We start from the raw sequence: 20,978 nt of genomic DNA on the forward strand, positions 1-20,978 counted from the left end.
GCTCCTCTTCCTCCTCCAAGATGAGGTCTTTCGCTGATGTCTGTCTCAACTGACAGGTGCTGTCCTAGCTGTGGGCCGGGAGCTGTTTCTCATGGGAGAGGGAAGGGCAGAGAAGTTCTTCCACTTGTAGAGCCTGGGACTAAGTTGAGGTGTCTTTCAACTGGACAGCCTGTGCTGGGCCTGTAGGGGCCTGGGCTTCCCCATGGTTGGGCGCAGTGCTGCTGCTCATGCGCCTCTGTGTTCTGCTTCCCTCTGCCCTCTCTCGCAGGTGCCCCTCCAGCCCCGAGACATGTCCTGCTACGATCAGTGCCAGCCCTGCCGGCCCTGCGGCCCGACCCCGCTGGCCAACAGCTGCAATGAGCCCTGCGTCAGGCAGTGCCAGAACTCCACCATTGTCATCCAGCCCTCCCCCGTGGTGGTGACCCTGCCCGGACCCATCCTCAGCTCCTACCCACAGAGCACCGTTGTGGGATCCTCCACCTCCGCCGCTGTAGGCAGCATCCTCAGCTGTGACGGAGTGCCAATCTCCTCCGGAGGCTTTGACCTCTCCTGCATTACCAGCCGCTACTGTGGCAGCAGATGTCGACCCTGCTAAAGCTGCTGGCAGCTTCCTCGGGCAAGAACCTCCAAGACCTCAGAACGTGGTGCTGGACGGAAGATAGAGCTTTGGGGCATTGCATTTAGAGCTTTGGGCCATTGTTTCCTTCTTCCACTCTCCTCTCTTTCCTTCCTTTGCTGTCACTGTCTCCCAATGCCAGCCTGGTGGGGGCGTGTTGTCTTCCGTCCCTCTGCAGGGCAGGCAGACCGACACGCTGCTGGAGGTCTACCGCATCTCGCTGGCTGCCCCTAGTGCTCCCTGTGAGCGACCTCCTCTTCTTTTTCAGACTCATTAAAGTTGTGTTGCATCGAAATCCGGGCCTCCGAGTCCTCCTTTCTTCTGAGGCAAGTCTTCCAGTCTGCTCAGGAAAGAAGGTGGCTTTTTGGAGGGGATTAGGTTGGGCGCAAAAGAAGACCCTTCCTCAATCCCAGGGGAAAGAGAGGGGAGGACTCAGTGCACTGGGTTGCCTGCTGTGCCCCGTTTCTTGGAGCTGAGGAAGACATGCCTGGCTACTCCACAGGCATCGGGCAACAGTCAGCCTTGCTGCATGTGTTCCCAGATGGGCCTGGAGCACCAGGCCCTGGAGAACGTTCTGTCAGTGGGGAGCCCAGAAAAATGCTGTCCTTGAGTGAGGAGTCCATGGCGGCGGGAGGCCAAGGGATGAGGTCAGCAGCCCCTCTGTCTCATGGGGAAGCGTCGTCCTCTAGGCCTGGTTGGAGCTGTGCTGGGGGAGGAGGCCCAAGTAGAGAATGGCTCCAAAGGGTGGCAGCAGTGGGCATCTAGAGACAATAATACCTGGCGACAGCCCACAGCCTCATCTCCCCCTTGCCATCCTTTCCATTGCCTCATCTCGGGTCCACGGCCAGCGCACACAATCACAGGCACATGAGATAGGTACCTCATACTGTCCTGGAGCGCCTGGCAGGGCCCAGCTGCTGTTGAGATAGTCAGGGCTGAGGCAATGCACCAGTTAGTACCGATATCAGCCACATACTGGAGGCACCAGCGCGTGTGAATTCAACTGCCCCATGGGTCACTGCAGCTCCAAGAGAGCACCCAGTGTTCACAGACCCATGGCTGCTCTCTGGTCCTTTGTGTCCTCCAAGCCTGGGGCAGCTTTCCTGGGCTTCCGAGGTTGCAACACTGCCAGGCTCCAGCTGCGCTCCCAAAAGACTCTGCGCAACAGCCGTCACCCCTCCATTCCCACTGGGCCACTGTCACCACAGTGGGACACAATTCTGTGCTCAGCAGCTTCTCTGATCTCACTCTGCTGCACCGTTCTCAGCCCTCTTGCGTTGGCTGATATTCTTCGGCACCTGCTGGACCAAAAGCCCAAGTGCTCTGAGCTCTGCTCCTCACACGCTGTCCAGGGCCTTGCTAGCACTGCAGTCCCTGGCTGTTGGAGACCTGTCGTTGCCCCTTACCTGCTGCACGTGGCTTCCTCCGATGCGAGGGCCTCTTTCCTCTTTGCCGTTGCTCTTGAAGTAGTGGACTACTCTGATGCAGTCCCCCTGAGCCTTCTGTTCTCCAAGGAGTAAAGGCTTACCTCCTTCAGTCTTTCCTCATAGCACGGGTTCTCCAGCCCTTTGGTTGCCTTTGACATGTACAAGGTGGTAGCAGTAGGCAGCAGATCAGGATCAACAGAAGGCGAGTTAGGGTGCTGAGATCCCAGCGGTGGCAGCCCCCACCTCCAGCACATCAGCAACCAAGTCTTCTTAGGTGACTCAGTCAACCTAATCTGAGAAGCACAACAAAGTGTGACGTTACCAATAGTCTACCATAAAAAGCACGGCGATTCAGACAGATGATTGGATATTTTTTCGGAAAAATTTCAACCCCTCACACAGGAAGACGTTCCCGATGACGACTGCAAGCGTGGCCCTGCTCACAAGCACGTCTCCTGGTTGGCTCGGACCCTTTTCAGTGCTGCACAGCTGAAGATGCAATTTGGTGTATTTGGGAAGACTTTTAGCCTATGCAGAGGTTGACATATGCCTTAGGAGCTGTAGGAAGCTAGTCCTAGGAGCTCGGATGCTGGCTTCTCAAGTAGGGACCATCAGGCTGTGTGGCATGTGGATTATTGCCAAAGATTGAAGGACTTCATGAAGGACCAGGAGCTCAGTGATGGCCAGGAGGAAAGGGGAGCACGACCATGCCAGCCAGCAGGTGACCCCAACGGTCTTCTTGGTGGCAAGGAAAGTCTGCATCGTTTTTGACACACCAGGTGTGGGGTAGCAAATCTCCACAAAGGAAGCCTGACGGGGAAGAAATGCGTTAAGGTCTGGCGGTGCTTGTTGCTCCACGCAGTGACAATGAAGAGATCGCTGCCCACCTGGGAAGTTGCATGGAGCAGCTAAGGGCACACAAGGCCTTTCCTGGCTGTGTTTCTTGTCCTGTCCTCCATCTTAGTAATTTCTTCCTGATGGTCACGTTTCTCGAAGGCATGGTACTGTCCAGTTTGGAGTAGCTTTATCATGTCCTTTGCTGGGTTCGACCTTGGCTGGCTGTCAGATGCCCGCCCACTCTTTCTCAATGGCCTTACTCAAGAAGGCAAGGGGAGAAAAAAAGGTGAAAATACTCCTGGGTGAAGATAAAGACAGGGAGATCAAATACCCGGTAGCCTCATGGGAAAAACTGACTCAACCTGGGGAAGATTCATGTCAATTATTAACAATCAAAAATAGAAAAAGATGGTGAGAAACAAAGACAAAAAGACTCCCAAAACACAAGCTAAACCAAGTTCTGCATATTTAGGTTTTCTTTTCAACAGTAGCGGACAATTGATTTGACCTCGAGACTCAGCTCCAGGTAGTGATTTAGACACTTGCCATTTTCAGGCAATCACCATCTCCTCGGTGCAGAGGAGGATCTGCTGCAGGCACCGCTGGGCTTGAAAGAAGCTAATGCTCCCCTCACTGTCCTCCTTCCCGCAGTTCCAGGCAGATTCACTGTCTAGACTCATCATCCGGGCAGTGGGCACCTTCTTGCTGTGCCCAGAGTCCAAGCTCTCACCTCTTCCTTTCTGACCCCCGCAAGCTGAGCAGGTTAACGCAGAACCTCTGTCTGCACTTCTCAGTGACCACCCACCTTCCCATCCCTCTCAGGCACAGGACATCTCGTTTCTTCACGTGCCTCATTCTCTTTTCCTCCTTCTGATTCTCTTCTCTTCTGTCTCTGCTTCTCACACAGCCCAATCTGATTCAGACTGAGCTCTGCCTGTCACTCCAGAAGGCTTCACTGCTAACACACACACACTTGTAGTCCCTCAGAAAGGACAGCTCAGCTAAAACTTCTTTGTAGCCACCAGGGTTGGTTTTGACAGCTTCCAACACAGCTGCTCTCCAAGGCCAGCTCTCTGCTCCACCAAATGGGCTTAGCATGACACTGTGCGCAGAGCGAGAAGCTCATTAGTAGAAATGAAGAACAGTTTTCTGTCAGGAGATTGAGGCGCAGGGATTCCCTGCGACAAGACAACGGTGATTCCCCTGAGGTGGAAGAGAGACAGGAAAAGCAATGCAACAGCTTGGGGCATGCATGGGTGGGAATCCGGCTGAACAGGACATTTTCCCCAGACTCTGGCTGACGGGTCTTTTTCACAGGCTGAGCGTTTGGCTGATGTCCAGGTGCACGCCGAGTAAGAGGTTATCCTTCCTCAGGCTGTGCTGGCTAGGACGTGAAGCCACAAGAGCAGTCATGTCTCACAACAAGGGCTCCCTTCTGCAACAGTGTGCTTCACAAGAGGCTGAGGGAAGAATACAAGCATGACAAGCCAGTCGCATACACCTTTTGAAGTCTCCTTCCCCTGCTGCACTTAGTTTCATCTCAGGGGGTTGGATGGAGCCTGGTGGGCTTCATGTGGCATCCCACAATAGCTCTCCCACAAGTCCAGGCACTGCGTGAACCTGACGGTTTCGTTGGACTGCTTTGGTCTTTTCCCTAGACCTTGGGTCTCATCACAGACAGCAAAGTCGCACCAGCTTGCTGTTAATGAAAATGTTGTCTTTGCTGCACAGGCTGTGGAGCCAGAGATCCAGCCTCACCACAACCGCAACACGCTGCTGTTGGACAAGCTGAGGTCCACAACAAACAGTTCTGGGGAGGGAAACACTCCACAGGGAACAATCACCCACACACACCCTCTTTCTGAGTGATGCTGCATGCGGTGGGTAACCATGTGGCCTCAGTGGAGGGACAGCTGGTGCCGTCCTGCAGCTTGGCATCCCACACATGGCAAAGCATCTGGCAGTTCTCCACAGACAGCACAGAGGTTCTCACCACTTTCAATCACACAACGTCTGGATCTTTCCATGCACTGCAGCATCTGGGAAGCCTGCGTCAGCACCTCCTCTTGCTCCCATGCTTGTTGGTAGCCTTCTATGAGGTGCTGCGTCAGTTTGCCAGGATTGCTAGCCTGTTCAAGTTTGAAATCCCCGGCAAGTTCCCCCAGCACAGTGAGGGCATCAATGCCAGGGCAAAGCCCATAGCCTTTGGTTCTGTTAACGTATTCCCGAGCTCAGCCAAATAAAGTGATAAGCAGTGCCGCAAGCACACGCCCTGACCTGCACAGAAGCCTGACAATTAGTAACCACCACAGCTAAAGCATGCCCAACTCAAGATCGTGGGTCAAGATAAGGGCAGGCTAGTGAAGACAAGCAAAGGTTGCACACAGAAGCAAAGCAAAACGATTCATTCTGAACTTCCCAGCAGCAGGCTGTGTCCAGCCACTCCAGGGAAGCAGGGCCAGAGTCTGTGCAGTGCTTGCTTCGGAAGACAAGCACCTTAATAACAAATGCCCTCCCACTCCTCCTCCTTTCCCTTGTGCTTTATTGCTGAGCGTGATGTCATATGGTACGGAATACCCTTTTGGTCATTCGGGGTCAGTGGTCCCGGCTATGCACCCTCCCAACGTCTTGCCCACCTTCTGCCTACTGACCTCTGGGAGAGGCAGTTGGAGAGAGACAGCCTTGCTGCTGGGCAGCACTGCTCAGCGCTTGTCAAAACCTTAGTGTGTTATCAGCACTGTTGTAGCTACCAATACGAGGCACAGCATTCGGAGGGCTCATGTGGGGAAAGTTAACTCCACCCCAGAGAGACCCAGGACCTGTGTGCTCACGAGTGAGTGATCGTTTGTGTTTGTGCAGGCGCACTGTGTGTGTTTTCACCTATACATCTGTGTAAGCTGTGCGCACACATCTACGTAAACACGCTTGTAACAATACAGACTTCTTTGTCCAAACAGCCATGCGTGTACGTGCACCCTTTCTGTGTACATGGGAGCACGTTTTCACAGGAATCTGTGTGTATGTGGCTGTGAAATTCCTTCTACTTGCTTGTGAGGCCAATAGGTGAGATCACAAGGAAAACAAGGGGTCCAGCTGAAACCTTCAGAGCCTGCTGCTCTCTAGAGCTCATGAGCAGAGCAGTAGCGAGTGCCACGGGCAGCACATTCCCTCGTGATGAGGGACACACAAGAACACACAAATACGCCCGATCATGCCGATCTGCATGGAGTCATACACAAATTTGTGCACCCACATGCATTCACAGAGATCCACACGCACAAAGGTCCACACAAGCAAGCACACATGCATCCACACAAGTTAACTGTGGACACCACCAAGCAGCTGCAGGTTGCATTCCATTTCCTTACGTCACTCCATCCCATTCCATTTCTTTTCATCAACAGCAACCTGATACTCTGTGTACCTCATGAACACACCAGGGAAGAGTCTCCCTGCTATGACCTGAACACGCCCTCACGAGGGTCACGCAAGTACAGACTGACACACATGTGCTTCTGTACACCTGCATGGAATAATGCAAAACTTTGCATGCTCACACAAAGCCAACATAAAGCGAAGCACAAACAAAACCATGTAAAACCAGGAAAACATCAGTAAGCATGGACTCCGCTGGGGAGATGCTGGGGACAACACTGACAGAACTGGACTCCAGTGGAACCTGGGAAAAAAACAGGCCCCAGACATGCTCCTGGTGACCCACAGGGAGGGAGTGAGGCAAATGAGCCCAGCAAAATGTTCCCAACAGTATTGTTAGTGTTGCAGTAAGGTCCAACACTCCCAGCAGAAGCCCACCTGCGTGCAACGAGCGACCATCAGAGAGAGGTGGGAGGAGCAAGAGAAGAGGATGCAGCATGTCCTCTCACATGGGAATCCTTGCAGATGCGGACAAGAAGCAGGAGAGCGGTGCCCGTTTCCTGACAGCTTTGCCACAAAAAAGCCCACTGGAGTGACCCAGGTGCACATCACCTGCCTGCACGGGATGCCACCAGCACTTGAGCTGAGTCTTGTGCCTGCGATGACGTCTTCCTGCCCCGGAAATCCAAGGGACTCTCCTCACGGCACTTACAGAAGCCTTGCTAAAGGAAAGCAGGTGGCATAAGCCAGGAAATGAAAAGGCAGCAGTGCAGGAAACCAGGACATGTCCTGTACCATTAGCTGAGATGCTTTGCATTTGACATGAATCTGTCAGAAAATTATTACTTCCTCAAAGGGTGGCTCTGGGCCTGAGGCAGTGCAGGACTACTACAAAAGGCAGCCCAACTCTCGACTCTCACATCCACTTCTCTCGCCTCCTTCTCGTTGGGAATCAGGTGAGTGTCAAGCCTCTGCTCCTCTTCCTCCTCCAAGATGAGGTCTTTCGCTGATGTCTGTCTCAACTGACAGGTGCTGTCCTAGCTGTGGGCCGGGAGCTGTTTCTCATGGGAGAGGGAAGGGCAGAGAAGTTCTTCCACTTGTAGAGCCTGGGACTAAGTTGAGGTGTCTTTCAACTGGACAGCCTGTGCTGGGCCTGTAGGGGCCTGGGCTTCCCCATGGTTGGGCGCAGTGCTGCTGCTCATGCGCCTCTGTGTTCTGCTTCCCTCTGCCCTCTCTCGCAGGTGCCCCTCCAGCCCCGAGACATGTCCTGCTACGATCAGTGCCAGCCCTGCCGGCCCTGCGGCCCGACCCCGCTGGCCAACAGCTGCAATGAGCCCTGCGTCAGGCAGTGCCAGAACTCCACCATTGTCATCCAGCCCTCCCCCGTGGTGGTGACCCTGCCCGGACCCATCCTCAGCTCCTACCCACAGAGCACCGTTGTGGGATCCTCCACCTCCGCCGCTGTAGGCAGCATCCTCAGCTGTGACGGAGTGCCAATCTCCTCCCGAGGCTTTGACCTCTCCTGCATTACCAGCCGCTACTGTGGCAGCAGATGTCGACCCTGCTAAAGCTGCTGGCAGCTTCCTCGGGCAAGAACCTCCAAGACCTCAGAACGTGGTGCTGGACGGAAGATAGAGCTTTGGGGCATTGCATTTAGAGCTTTGGGCCATTATTTCCTTCTTCCACTCTCCTCTCTTTCCTTCCTTTGCTGTCACTGTCTCCCAATGCCAGCCTGGTGGGGGCGTGTTGTCTTCCGTCCCTCTGCAGGGCAGGCAGACCGACACGCTGCTGGAGGTCTACCGCATCTCGCTGGCTGCCCCTAGTGCTCCCTGTGAGCGACCTCCTCTTCTTTTTCAGACTCATTAAAGTTGTGTTGCATCGAAATCCGGGCCTCTGAGTCCTCCTTTCTTCTGAGGCAAGTCTTCTAGTCTGCTCAGGAAAGAAGGTGGCTTTTTGGAGGGGATTAGGTTGGGCGCAAAAGAAGACCCTTCCTCAATCCCAGGGGAAAGAGAGGGGAGGACTCAGTGCACTGGGTTGCCTGCTGTGCCCTGTCCCTTGGAGCTGAGGAAGACATGCCTGGCTACTCCACAGGCATCGGGCAATAGTTAGCCTTGCTGCATGTGTTCCCAGATGGGGCTGGAGCACGGGGTCCTGGAGAACGTTCTGTCAACAGAGAGCCGGTAAAACTGCTGTCCTTGAGTGAGGAGTCCATGGCGGCAGGAGGCCAAGGAATGAGGTCAGCAGCCCCTCTGTCTCTTGGGGACGGGTCGTCCTCTAGGCCTGGATGGAGCTGTGCTGGGGGAGGAGGCTCAAGTGGAGAATGGCTCCAAAGGGTGGCAGCAGTGTGCATCTAGAGACAATAATGCCTGGCGACAGCCCACAGCCTCATCTCCCCCTTGCCATCCTTTCCATTGCCTCATCTCGGGTCCACGGCCAGCGCACACAATCACAGGCACATGAGATAGGTACCTCATACTGTCCTGGAGCACCTGGCAGGGCCCAGCTGCTGTTGAGATAGTCAGGGCTGAGGCAATGCACCAGTTAGTATCGATATCAGCCACACACTGGAGGCACCACTCCCTGTGAATCTAACTGCCCCATGGCCACTGCAGCTCCAAGAGAGCACCCAGTGTTCACAGACCCATGGCTGCTCTCTGGTCCTTTGTGTCCTCCAAGCCTGGGGCAGCTTTCCTGGGCTTCCGAGGTTGCACCACTGCCAGGCTCCAGCTGCGCTCCCAAAAACTCTGCGCAACAGCCGTCACCCCTCCATTCCCACTGGGCTACTCTCACGACAGTGGGACAGTTTCTGTGCATATTTAGGTTTTCTTTTCAACAGTACCGGACAATTGATTTGACCTCGAGACTCAGCTCCAGGTAGTGATTTAGACACTTGCCATTTTCAGGCAATCACCATCTCCTCGGTGCAGAGGAGGATCTGCTGCAGGCACCGCTGGACTTGAAAGAAGCTAATGCTCCCCTCACTGTCCTCCTTCCCGCAGTTCCAGGCAGATTCACTGTCTAGACTCATCATCCGGGCAGTGGGCACCTTCTTGCTGTGCCCAGAGTCCAAGCTCTCACCTCTTCCTTTCTGACTCCCGCAAGCAGTGGCACTGGATGAGTCACCAGTGCGCTGTCATCCAAGAGATGACGCATACCTACAGGATTTGCAGAAAAATAACGGAGGGTAGATCAGTGCCACCAAGGTAGGAACCTCTGCCCACAAGAAGCTTTGCTAGCCAAAGTTCTAGGACGGGTGGAAGGAAGGCGCGGCCCCTGAGGGTGTCCTCAGGGATCCAGCAGCCATTCAAGATGATGGAAGAACGAATGTCACATTCTCAGAGAGGCTCCTTGGGTGCCTCACTGCGCTGGAGGTGTCCTGGTGCCAGCAGATGAGGACCAGGCACTACAGACTCCTCTTCTCTGGAGGCTCTGGGCAATGGCAAAGCAGGGAGCAGGGGCGCAGCACAGCTCCCCTCTAGGGGCACCCTGGCAGGAGGTGGCAGGCGTTCTTGCACACTGGGATCCACACTGAGCTGAGGTGCATGCTGAGACCAACGGTCCTGTTTGTGTGTGAGAAAGTCTGAACACCACCTCCCAGACCCCCCAGCAGAGCTTCTGGAAATGGCTCAGTGGGGAAGCGGAAGGAAGAAGTGAGCAGGAGAAGGCATTTGCTCTTCTCTTGCCTGAAACACTCCCTCTCAGGTTCTGCCTGCTGTGGCAGTGAGTAGTTTTTATCCCTCAGTCAAGAGCCCAAGGAACCTCTTCACAGAGGACACCCTGCAGATGATGCTACAGATGGCCATGCGGAAGAATCATCCCCTGAGCTCTCCACACACACAACCTACATCCAGCTTTCCAGCTGTAAGTGTAGAGGAGGAAGCCGAGAAGATGTGAGCATGTTAGCTGAGCAGGTTAACGCAGAACCTCTGTCTGCACTTCTCAGTGACCACCCACCTTCCCATCCCTCTCAGGCACAGGACATCTCGTTTCTTCACGTGCCTCATTCTCTTTTCCTCCTTCTGATTCTCTTCTCTTCTGTCTCTGCTTCTCACACAGCCCAATCTGATTCAGACTGAGCTCTGCCTGTCACTCCAGAAGGCTTCACTGCTAACACACACACACTTGTAGTCCCTCAGAAAGGACAGCTCAGCTAAAACTTCTTTGTAGCCACCAGGGTTGGTTTTGACAGCTTCCAACACAGCTGCTCTCCAAGGCCAGCTCTCTGCTCCACCAAATGGGCTTAGCATGACACTGTGCGCAGAGCGAGAAGCTCATTAGTAGAAATGAAGAACAGTTTTCTGTCAGGAGATTGAGGCACAGGGATTCCCTGCGACAAGACAACGGTGATTCCCCTGAGGTGGAAGAGAGACAGGAAAAGCAATGCATCAGCTTGGGGCATGGGTGGGAATCCGGCTCTCCCACAAGTCCAGGCACTGCGTGAACCTGACGGTTTCGTTGGACTGCTTTGGTCTTTTCTCTAGACCTTGGGTCTCATCACAGACAGCAAAGTCGCACCAGCTTGCTGTTAATGAAAATGTTGTCTTTGCTGCACAGGCTGTGGAGCCAGAGATCCAGCCTCACCACAACCGCAACACGCTGCTGTTGGACAAGCTGAGGTCCACAACAAACAGTGCTGGGGAGGGAAACACTCCACAGGGAACAATCACGCACACACACCCTCTTTCTGAGTGATGCTGCATGCAGTGGGTAACCATGTGGCCTCAGTGGAGGGACAGCTGGTGCCGTCCTGCAGCTTCACATCCCACACATGGCAAAGCATCTGGCAGTTCTCCACAGACAGCACAGAGGTTCTCACCACTTTCAATCACACAACGTCTGGATCTTTCCATGCACTGCAGCATCTGGGAAGCCTGCGTCAGCACCTCCTCTTGCTCCCATGCTTGTTGGTAGCCTTCTATGAGGTGCTGCGTCAGTTTGCCAGGATTGCTAGCCTGTTCAAGTTTGAAATCCCCGGCAAGTTCCCCCAGCACAGTGAGGGCATCAATGCCAGGGCAAAGCCCATAGCCTTTGGTTCTGTTAACGTATTCCCGAGCTCAGCCAAATAAAGTGATAAGCAGTGCCGCAAGCACACGCCCTGACCTGCACAGAAGCCTGACAATTAGTAACCACCACAGCTAAAGCATGCCCAACTCAAGATCGTGGGTCAAGATAAGGGCAGGCTAGTGAAGAAAAGCAAAGGTTGCACATAGAAGCAAAGCAAAACGATTCATTCTGAACTTCCCAGCAGCAGGCTGTGTCCAGCCACTCCAGGGAAGCAGGGCCAGAGTCTGTGCAGTGCTTGCTTCGGAAGACAAGCACCTTAATAACAAATGCCCCCCCAGTCCTCCTCCTTTCCCTTGTGCTTTATTGCTGAGCATGATGTCATATGGTACGGAATACCCTTTTGGTCATTCGGGGTCAGTGGTCCCGGCTATGCACCCTCCCAACGTCTTGCCCACCTTCTGCCTACTGACCTCTGGGAGAGGCAGTTGGAGAGAGACAGCCTTGCTGCTGGGCAAGCACTGCTCAGCGCTTGTCAAAACCTTAGTGTGTTATCAGCACTGTTGTAGCTACCAATACGAGGCACAGCATTCGGAGGGCTCATGTGGGGAAAGTTAACTCCACCCCAGAGAGACCCAGGACCTGTGTGCTCACGAGTGAGTGATCGTTTGTGTTTGTGCAGGCGCACTGTGTGTGTTTTCACCTATACATCTGTGTAAGCTGTGCGCACACATCTATGTAAACACGCTTGTAACAATACAGACTTCTTTATCCAAACAGCCATGCGTGTACGTGCACCCTTTCTGTGTACATGGGAGCACGTTTTCACAGGAATCTGTGTGTATGTGGTTGTGAAATTCCTTCTACTTGCTTGTGAGGCCAATAGGTGAGATCACAAGGAAAACAAGGGGTCCAGCTGAAACCTTCAGAGCCTGCTGCTCTCTAGAGCTCATGAGCAGAGCAGTAGCGAGTGCCACGGGCAGCACATTCCCTCGTGATGAGGGACACACAAGAACACACAAATACGCCCGATCATGCCGATCTGCATGGAGTCATACACAAATTTGTGCACCCACATGCATTCACAGAGATCCACACGCACAAAGGTCCACACAAGCAAGCACACATGCATCCACACAAGTTAACTGTGGACACCACCAAGCAGCTGCAGGTTGCATTCCATTTCCTTACGTCACTCCATCCCATTCCATTTCTTTTCATCAACAGCAACCTGATACTCTGTGTACCTCATGAACACACCAGGGAAGAGTCTCCCTGCTATGACCTGAACACGCCCTCACGAGGGTCACGCAAGTACAGACTGACACACATGTGCTTCTGTACACCTGCATGGAATAATGCAAAACTTTGCATGCTCACACAAAGCCAACATAAAGCGAAGCACAAACAAAACCATGTAAAACCGGGAAAATATCAGTAAGCATGGACTCCGCTGAGGAGATGCTGGGGACAACACTGACAGAACTGGACTCCAGTGGAACCTGGGAAAAAAACAGGCCCCAGACATGCTCCTGGTGACCCACAGGGAGGGAGTGAGGCAAATGAGCCCAGCAAAATGTTCCCAACAGTATTGTTAGAGTTGCAGTAAGGTCCAACACTCCCAGCAGAAGCCCACCTGCGTGCAACGAGCGACCATCAGAGAGAGGTGGGAGGAGCAAGAGAAGAGGATGCGGCATGTCCTCTCACATGGGAATCCTTGCAGATGCGGACAAGAAGCAGGAGAGCGGTGCCCGTTTCCTGACAGCTTTGCCACAAAAAAGCCCACTGGAGTGACCCAGGTGCACATCACCTGCCTGCACGGGATGCCACCAGCACTTGAGCTGAGTCTTGTGCCTGCGATGACGTCTTTCTGCCCCGGAAATCCAAGGGACTCTCCTCACGGCACTTACAGAAGCCTTGCTAAAGGAAAGCAGGTGGCATAAGCCAGGAAATGAAAAGGCAGCAGTGCAGGAAACCAGGACATGTCCTGTACCATTAGCTGAGATGCTTTGTATTTGACATGAATCTGTCAGAAAATTATTACTTCCTCAAAGGGTGGCTCTGGGCCTGAGGCAGTGCAGGACTACTACAAAAGGCAGCCCAGCTCTCGGCTCTCACATCCACTTCTCTCGCCTCCTTCTCGTTGGGAATCAGGTGAGTGTCAAGCCTCTGCTCCTCCTCCTCCTCCAAGATGAGGTCTTTCGCTGATGTCTGTCTCAACTGACAGGTGCTGTCAGTTGGGCCTGGAGCTGTTTCTCATGGGAGAGGGAAGGGCAGAGAAGTTCTTCCACTTGTAGAGCCTGGGACTAAGTTGAGGTGTCTTTCAACTGGACAGCCTGTGCTGGGCCTGTAGGGGCCTGGTCTTCCCCATGGTTGGGCGCAGTGCTGCTGCTCATGCGCCTCTGTGTTCTGCTTCCTTCTGCCCTTTCTCGCAGGTGCCCCTCCAGCCCCGAGACATGTCCTGCTACGATCAGTGCCAGCCCTGCCGGCCCTGCGGCCCGACCCCGCTGGCCAACAGCTGCAATGAGCCCTGCGTCAGGCAGTGCCAGAACTCCACCATTGTCATCCAGCCCTCCCCCGTGGTGGTGACCCTGCCCGGACCCATCCTCAGCTCCTACCCACAGAGCACCGTTGTGGGATCCTCCACCTCTGCCGCTGTTGGCAGCATCCTCAGCTGTGACGGAGTGCCCATCTCCTCCGGAGGCTTTGACCTCTCCTGCATTACCAGCCGCTACTGTGGCAGCAGATGTCGACCCTGCTAAAGCTGCTGGCAGCTTCCTCGGGCAAGAACCTCCAAGACCTCAGAACATGGTGCTGGACGGAAGATAGAGCTTTGGGGCATTGCATTTAGAGCTTTGGGCCATTATTTCCTTCTTCCACTCTCCTCTCTTTCCTTCCTTTGCTGTCACTGTCTCCCAATGCCAGCCTGGTGGGGACGTGTTGTCTTCCGTCCCTCTGCAGGGCAGGCAGACCGACACGCTGCTGGAGGTCTACCGCATCTCGCTGGCTGCCCCTAATGCTCCCTGTGAGCGACCTCCTCTTCTTTTTCAGACTCATTAAAATTGTGTTGCATGGAAATCCGGGCCTCTGAGTCCTCCTTTCTTCTGAGGCAAGTCTTCTAGTCTGCTCAGGAAAGAAGGTGGCTTTTTGGAGGGGATTAGGTTGGGCGCAAAAGAAGACCCTTCCTCAATCCCAGGGGAAAGAGAGGGGAGGACTCAGTGCACTGGGTTGCCTGCTGTGCCCCGTCCCTTGGAGCTGAGGAAGACATGCCTGGCTACTCCACAGGCATCGGGCAATAGTCAGCCTTGCTGCATGTGTTCCCAGATGGGCCTGGAGCACCAGGCCCTGGAGAACGTTCTGTCAGTGGGGAGCCCAGAAAAATGCTGTCCTTGAGTGAGGAGTCCATGGCGGCAGGTGGTCAAGGGATGAGGTCAGCAGCCCCTCTGTCTCATGGGGACGGGTCGTCCTCTAGGCCTGGATGGAGCTGTGCTGGGGGAGGAGGCTCAAGTGGAGAATGGCTCCAAAGGGTGGCAGCAGTGTGCATCTAGAGACAATAATACCTGGCGACAGCCCACAGCCTCATCTCCCCCTTGCCATCCTTTCCATTGCCTCGTCTCGGGTCCACGGCCAGCGCACACAATCACAGGCACATGAGATAGGTACCTCATACTGTCCTGGAGCACCTGGCAGGGCCCAGCTGCTGTTGAGACAGTCAGGGCTGAGGCAATTCACCAGTTAGTACTGGTATCAGCCACACACTGGAGGCACCACTCCCTGTGAATCCAACAGCCTCATGGGCCACTGCAGCTCCAAGAGAGCACCCAGTGTTCACAGACCCATGGCTGCTCTCTGGTCCTTTGTGTCCTCCAAGCCTGGGGCAGCTTTCCTGGGCTTCTGAGGTTGCAACACTGCCAGGCTCCAGCTGCTCTCCCAAAAGACTCTGCGCAACAGCCGTCACCCCTCCATTCCCACTGGGCTACAGTGGTGATAGTCGGACAATTTTCTGTGCTCAGCAGCTTCTCTGATCTCACTCTGCTGCACCATTCTCAGCCGTCTTGCATTGGCTGAGATTCTTGGGTACCTACTGGACCAAAAAGTGTGTCATATCAGAGGTTTTGGGCAGGGGGAAATGCTGAGCTGATGTGCAGCCATGCACATCTGGTGTTTTGATGAGTGCCTTCCCCAGAGGAGAAGGCAAATTGCAGGCAGAATATCTTTCTGCTTTGAGGCACATTTATGAGAGCCTTTATCTTACTCCTAGCCACCTGCCACTGTAAAAGGGATGTGTCTGACAATGTTAGGTGCGCAACTCTTACCAAAGACGTGTCCCTTCTTGAGGGAGGAAGAGAGGTTCACTCGCATAAACTCATCCGTCAAGTAAGGTTTTCGCTTCCCACCTCATCCCAAGAGAGTTTTCAAGTGCCAATTTTTATACATTTGAAAATCTTATCTTTTGGCGAGTTGGGACTAAGTTGATGATTATGTATCGATTGGCTCTTGGCATGGAATGTCGTGTCATCAGAAGTGGGTCCCGGCAGTTCCACACACCTTCAGAGCGGGCATCTTGGTATGTGCTCAAGGGGGCCATCTGTTCTTTGTCTGAAGTAACACTGGCTGCGCATCATCTGCCGTGCCTCACAGGTCATTTGATTTACAGTGATGCGCTATCCCTCCTTCCTTCGGTCTGAGAACATAAGTGCAAGCTAGCTGCTCCCCTTGTTAACACTTTGCCTCTTGACACAAGAATCCGAGCACGTCTTTCATCTTCCATTGACAACTACAGCAAGGCCATCGACTACACTACTCAACAGTGAAGTTAGGTGATCAAGGTGTTGAGACGCTGGCCCCACTTTCCCTGTTGTTAGAGTCTGAGTAAGCCCAGCTCTGCAGGAAAAAAGTGTGATAAAATGTCTATTATTTCCTGTATATCCCTGCAAGAAATTCCCACTTTTTGGCCACAATCCTACCATTCAAAAGCAGATGGTGACTGCACAGATGGAAGCAGTCTGCAGAGCATCCCGAGAGCTTTGCTAGCAAAAGGTGCTACTCTGGGTGGAAAGAAGGCACGGCCCCTGAGTGCGTACTCCCTGACCCAGAAGCCATCCAAAATGATGGAGAAGTTGAAGAGAGGCTTCTTGGATCCCTCATCATGCTGGACGTGTCCCGGGCCCAGCACAGGAGGACCAGGCACTATAGACTGTTCTCCAAAGGCTCTGGGCAATGGGAAAGCAGGTAGCTGGGGCAAAGCACAGCTCCCCTTCTAAGGGCACCCTGGCAGGAAGTGACAGGCGTTCGTGCACACTGGGATCCACACTGAGCTGAAGTGCATGTGGAGACCAGCGTTTCTGTTAGTGTGTGAGAAAGTCGGAACACCACCTCCCAGACCCACGAGCACAGCGTCTGGAAATGGCTCAGTGGGGAAGAAGAAGGAAGAAATGAGCAGGACAAGGTACTGAGAAGGCTAATGCAGAACCTCTGCCCGCACTTCTCAGTGACCATCCACCCTTCCATTCCTCTCAGGCTCAGGACATCTCTCTTCTTCACGTGCCTCATTCCCTTTGCCTCCTGCTGATTCTCTCTCTTCTGTCTCTGCTTCTCACACACTCCAATCTGATACGGATTGAACTCTGACTGTCACTCCAGAAGGCTTCACTGCTAGCGCACACACACTTACAGTCCCTCAGAAAGGACAGCTAAGCTAAAACTTCTTTGTAGTCACCATAGCTGCTTTTCACAGATTCCAGAAGAGCTGCTCTCCAAAGCCACCTCTCTGAACAAAAAAGGGCTTAGCATAATACTAAGCACAGAGGGACCAGCTCAATCCAAGAAATGCAGTGAATGGCTGTTTTCTGTCAGGAAATTATGCTGCAGGAATTTCCCCAAAAAATGCAAAGGAGACACCCCTGAGGTGGAGGGAAAACAGACAGGAAAAACAATGTCACAGCTTATGGCATGGGTGGGAAGCTCTCTGAGCAGGACTTCTTCCCCAGTCTCTAGCTGATGGGTCTTTTTTACAGGCTGAGCATTTGGCTGATGTCCAGGTGCAAGCCTAGGAAGAGATTTTCCTTCCTCGGGCTGTTTTGGCTACAACATAAAGCCACAAGAGCAGTCACGTCTTACAACAAGGGATCCCTTCTACAACAGTGCGATGCAGAGAAGACTGAGGGAAGAATACGAGCATGACAAGCCAGTCGCATACATCTTTTGAACACTCATTGCCATACTGCACTTAGCTTCAGCTCAGGGGGTTGGATGGAGCCTGGCGGCGTTCTGGTGGCATCCCTCAATAGCTCTCCCACAAGTCCAGGCCCTGCGTGAACCTGACGGTTTCATTGGGCTACTTTGCTCCTTGCTCAAGACCCTGGGTCTGATCTCAGACACAAAAGTCACACCAGCATGCTGTTAATGACAGTTGTCTTTGCTGCACAGGCTGCGGAGCCAGAGATCCAACCTCACCACAACCGCAACACGCTACTGCTGGACAAGCTGAGGTCTATAAGCAAACAGTGCTGGGGAGGGAAACACTCCACAGGGAACACACACCAACACACACCCTCCTTCTGTGTGATGCTACATGCGGTGGGTAACCATGTGGCCTCAGGAGAGGGACAGCTGGTGCCGTCCTGCAGCTTGGCATCCCGCACATGGAAAAGCATCTGGGAGTTCTCCACAGACAGCACAGAGGAGAACCTCTCTGAGTTTACCCAAGGTTTCCATTTACCCATGCACAGCAGCATCGCAGAGGCCTGCGTCCGCACCTCCTCTTTCTCCAATCCTGGCTAGCCTCAAAGACACATCTCACCAAAAGCTGCAAGTCCCACCAGGACTGCCAGAAAATACAGGAGTGCGTCATGCTTTCCCTTTCACACACTGCCCACAGACTTCCGAGAAAGAGGGTGTTGGTGCTTGCAGGTTCCTATCTTCTCCTTCCTCTGCCACCTGAAAGCAGCCTCCCAACCTCCCTGTGGGGAGTGGAGAAAATCTCTTCAGCTGCTGCTCCAGACAGACCTCCTCACATCCCCACGCTGCTGACCCAGGGAGGCTCTCTAGAGAGATGACAGACTGTCACTCATCCCAAGGAGACGAATCAAGTTGCAATCTTTGCTACACCACAGTTTCCATAGAACCAGGGCCGGGGTTTTCAGCACTTGGAGAGTATTACTTGAGCAGTGTGGCAGCAGCTGGGCTTTTAACAGCTCCCAAAGTCAGAAGGTGTTTGAGCATCCCCTCAGGCAGACACACCTGCTGGAGAAGTGCTACCTCCAAACTCACCGTCACATGGTCAAAGGGGTCTTGGCCACCTCAAAATTTATGTAGTAGGCAAAGGAACAGATCATACAGTCCACTGTCAGGCAACAGAAGGCTGCCAAGAACCTTGCAGCACCTTGCGTCTCATGGTGATCTCAGTGACCCCAAACATTCCGTGTTTAGGGAGGTGTCCGTGATCATTTTCTCTGGCCGTATGGTACCCAGCTGGGCACGAGGTCTGTGTCCTGGGAGTGGAAAAGGCCCCCTTCAAGACCACTCCTGTTCACCTCTGCTATAGGTACAGTCTGAACTGATACAGGACCAGGCAGAGACAAAACATCCCCAGGGTCTGGCTGGACCCAGGACTCTCTTCCCAAAGGCCTCTTTCCAGCTGTGACAAAGCTCTGCTCTTCAACACCTCATCTCTGCTTGGCTAATTTCATAGCGATTGACTCCTGCGGTACGAACTTGACTTCCTCTCAGCCTCCCCAAACTGTTTTTACAGCAAGTGTCTGCTTCAGGCACTCGTTCAGTCTCCAGGACCTCACATCATCCACACGGACAGAATAGGGCTCATACACCCTGGGGAAAAAAACAGGCCCCAGGCATGCTCCTGGTGACCTGCAGAGCTTGCACAGGGAGAGAATGTGACAAATGCGTCCACCAAAATGTTCCCAACAGCATTGTTAGTGTTGCAGTAGGGTCCAACACTCCCAGCAGAAGCCCACCTGCATGCAACAAGGAGCAACCATCAGAGAGAGGTGGGAGGAGCAAGAGAAAAGGGTGTGGCATGTCATCTTACCCGGGAGTCCTTAGGCATGTGGACGAGAAGCAGGAGAGCGGTGCCTAGTTCCTGGCAACTTTGCCACAAACAAGCCCACAGGAATGACCCAGGTGCACATCACCTGCCTGCACGGGATGCCACCAGCACCTGAGCTGAGTCTTGTGCCTGCGATGACGTCTTTCTTCCCCAGAAAGCCAAGGGACTCTCATTCTGGAAATTACAGAAGCCTTCCTATGGGGAAGCACGTGGCATGAGCCAGGAAATGAAAAGGCAGCAGCACAGGAAACCAGGACACAGCCCATGCCATTAGCTGAGACGCTTTGCGTTTGACGTGAACTTGTCAGAAAATTATTACTTCCCCAGAGGCTGCCTCTGGGCCTGAGGCAGTGCAGGACTACTATAAAAGGCAGCCCAACTCTCAGCTCTCTCATCTGCTTCTCTCGCCTCCTTCTCATAGGGAATCAGGTGAGTGTGAAGCCTCTTCTCCTCCTGCTCCAAGATCAGGTCTTTCCCCAATGTCTGTCTCAGCTGACAGGGGTTGTCCCAGCCCTGGGCTGGGAGCTGTGTCTCATGGTAGAGGGAAGGGCAGAGAACGTCTTCCACTGGGAGAGCCTGGCACTTAGCTGCAGTGACTCTTCTGCTTTCAGCTGGACAGCCTGTGCTGGGCAAGTAGGGACCTTGGCTTCCCCATGGTCAGGCGCAGTGCTGCTGCTCATGTGTCCCTGTTTTCTGCTTCCCCCTGCCCTCTCTCACAGGTGCCCCTCCAGCCCAGAGACATGTCCTGCTGCAACCCGTGCCTGCCATGCCAGCCCTGCGGCCCAACCCCGCTGGCCAACAGCTGCAATGAGCCCTGTTTCAGGCAGTGCCAGAGCTCCACCGTCGTCATCGAGCCCTCCCCCGTGGTGGTGACCCTGCCCGGACCCATCCTCAGCTCCTTCCCGCAGAACACCGTTGTGGGATCCTCCACCTCCGCCGCTGCTGGCAGCATCCTCAGCTCTCAGGGAGTGCCCATCTCCTCCGGAGGCTTTGACCTCTCCTGCATTACCAGCCGCTACTGTGGCAGCAGATGTCAGCCCTGCTAAAGCTGCAGGAGATGTCCCCGGGCACGAAACTCCAAGACCTCAGAACATGGTGCTTGACAGAAGATAGAGCTTTGGGGCATTGCATTTAGAGCTTTGGGCCATTCTTCTGCTTCTGCTTCTTCTTCTACTCTGCTCTCTCTCTCCTTCCTATGCTGTCGCTGTCTCCCAGTGCCAGCCTGGCGGGGACGTGTTCGCCGCCCCCCCGTTGCAGGGGAAGCAGACGGAACCCCTGCAGAAGCTCCAGCACATCTCAGTGCCTGCCTCTGGCGCTCCCTGTGAGCCACCTCCTCTTCATTTTCAGACTCATTAAAGTTGTGCTGCATCCAAGCCCGGGCCTCCGAGTCCTCCTTTCTTCTGAGGCAAGTCTTCTAGTCTGCTCAGGAAAGAAGGTGGCTTTTTGGAGAGGGTTAGGGTGAGCAGAAAAGAAGACCCTTCCTCAGTCCCAGAGGAAAGAGAGGGGAGGACTCAGTGCACTGGGCTGCCTGCTGTGCCCCGTCCCTTGGAGCTGAGGAAGACATGCCTGGCTACTCCACAGGCATCGGGCAACAGTCAGCCTTGCTGCGTGTGTTCCCAGATGGGCTTGGAGCACCGGGCCCTGGAGAACGTTC

General features: G+C 54.0%; 2 protein-coding genes across 2 annotated transcripts; both read left to right on the top strand.

Moving 5' to 3' along the window:
• Nucleotides 1-289: 289 nt before the first annotated feature.
• Nucleotides 290-595, top strand: LOC142364401 (feather keratin Cos1-1/Cos1-3/Cos2-1-like). Its single transcript, XM_075443880.1, has one exon. It carries the CDS (start codon nucleotides 290-292, stop codon nucleotides 593-595), a length of 306 nt encoding a protein of 101 aa, XP_075299995.1.
• Nucleotides 596-20,064: 19,469 nt separating this feature from the next.
• Nucleotides 20,065-20,370, top strand: LOC142364394 (feather keratin Cos1-1/Cos1-3/Cos2-1-like). The gene has a single exon (XM_075443874.1). It carries the CDS (start codon nucleotides 20,065-20,067, stop codon nucleotides 20,368-20,370), a length of 306 nt encoding a protein of 101 aa, XP_075299989.1.
• Nucleotides 20,371-20,978: the final 608 nt, after the last annotated feature.

This window comes from Opisthocomus hoazin, chromosome 26 (genome assembly GCF_030867145.1).
Source record: "Opisthocomus hoazin isolate bOpiHoa1 chromosome 26, bOpiHoa1.hap1, whole genome shotgun sequence".
NCBI lineage: Eukaryota > Metazoa > Chordata > Aves > Opisthocomiformes > Opisthocomidae > Opisthocomus > Opisthocomus hoazin.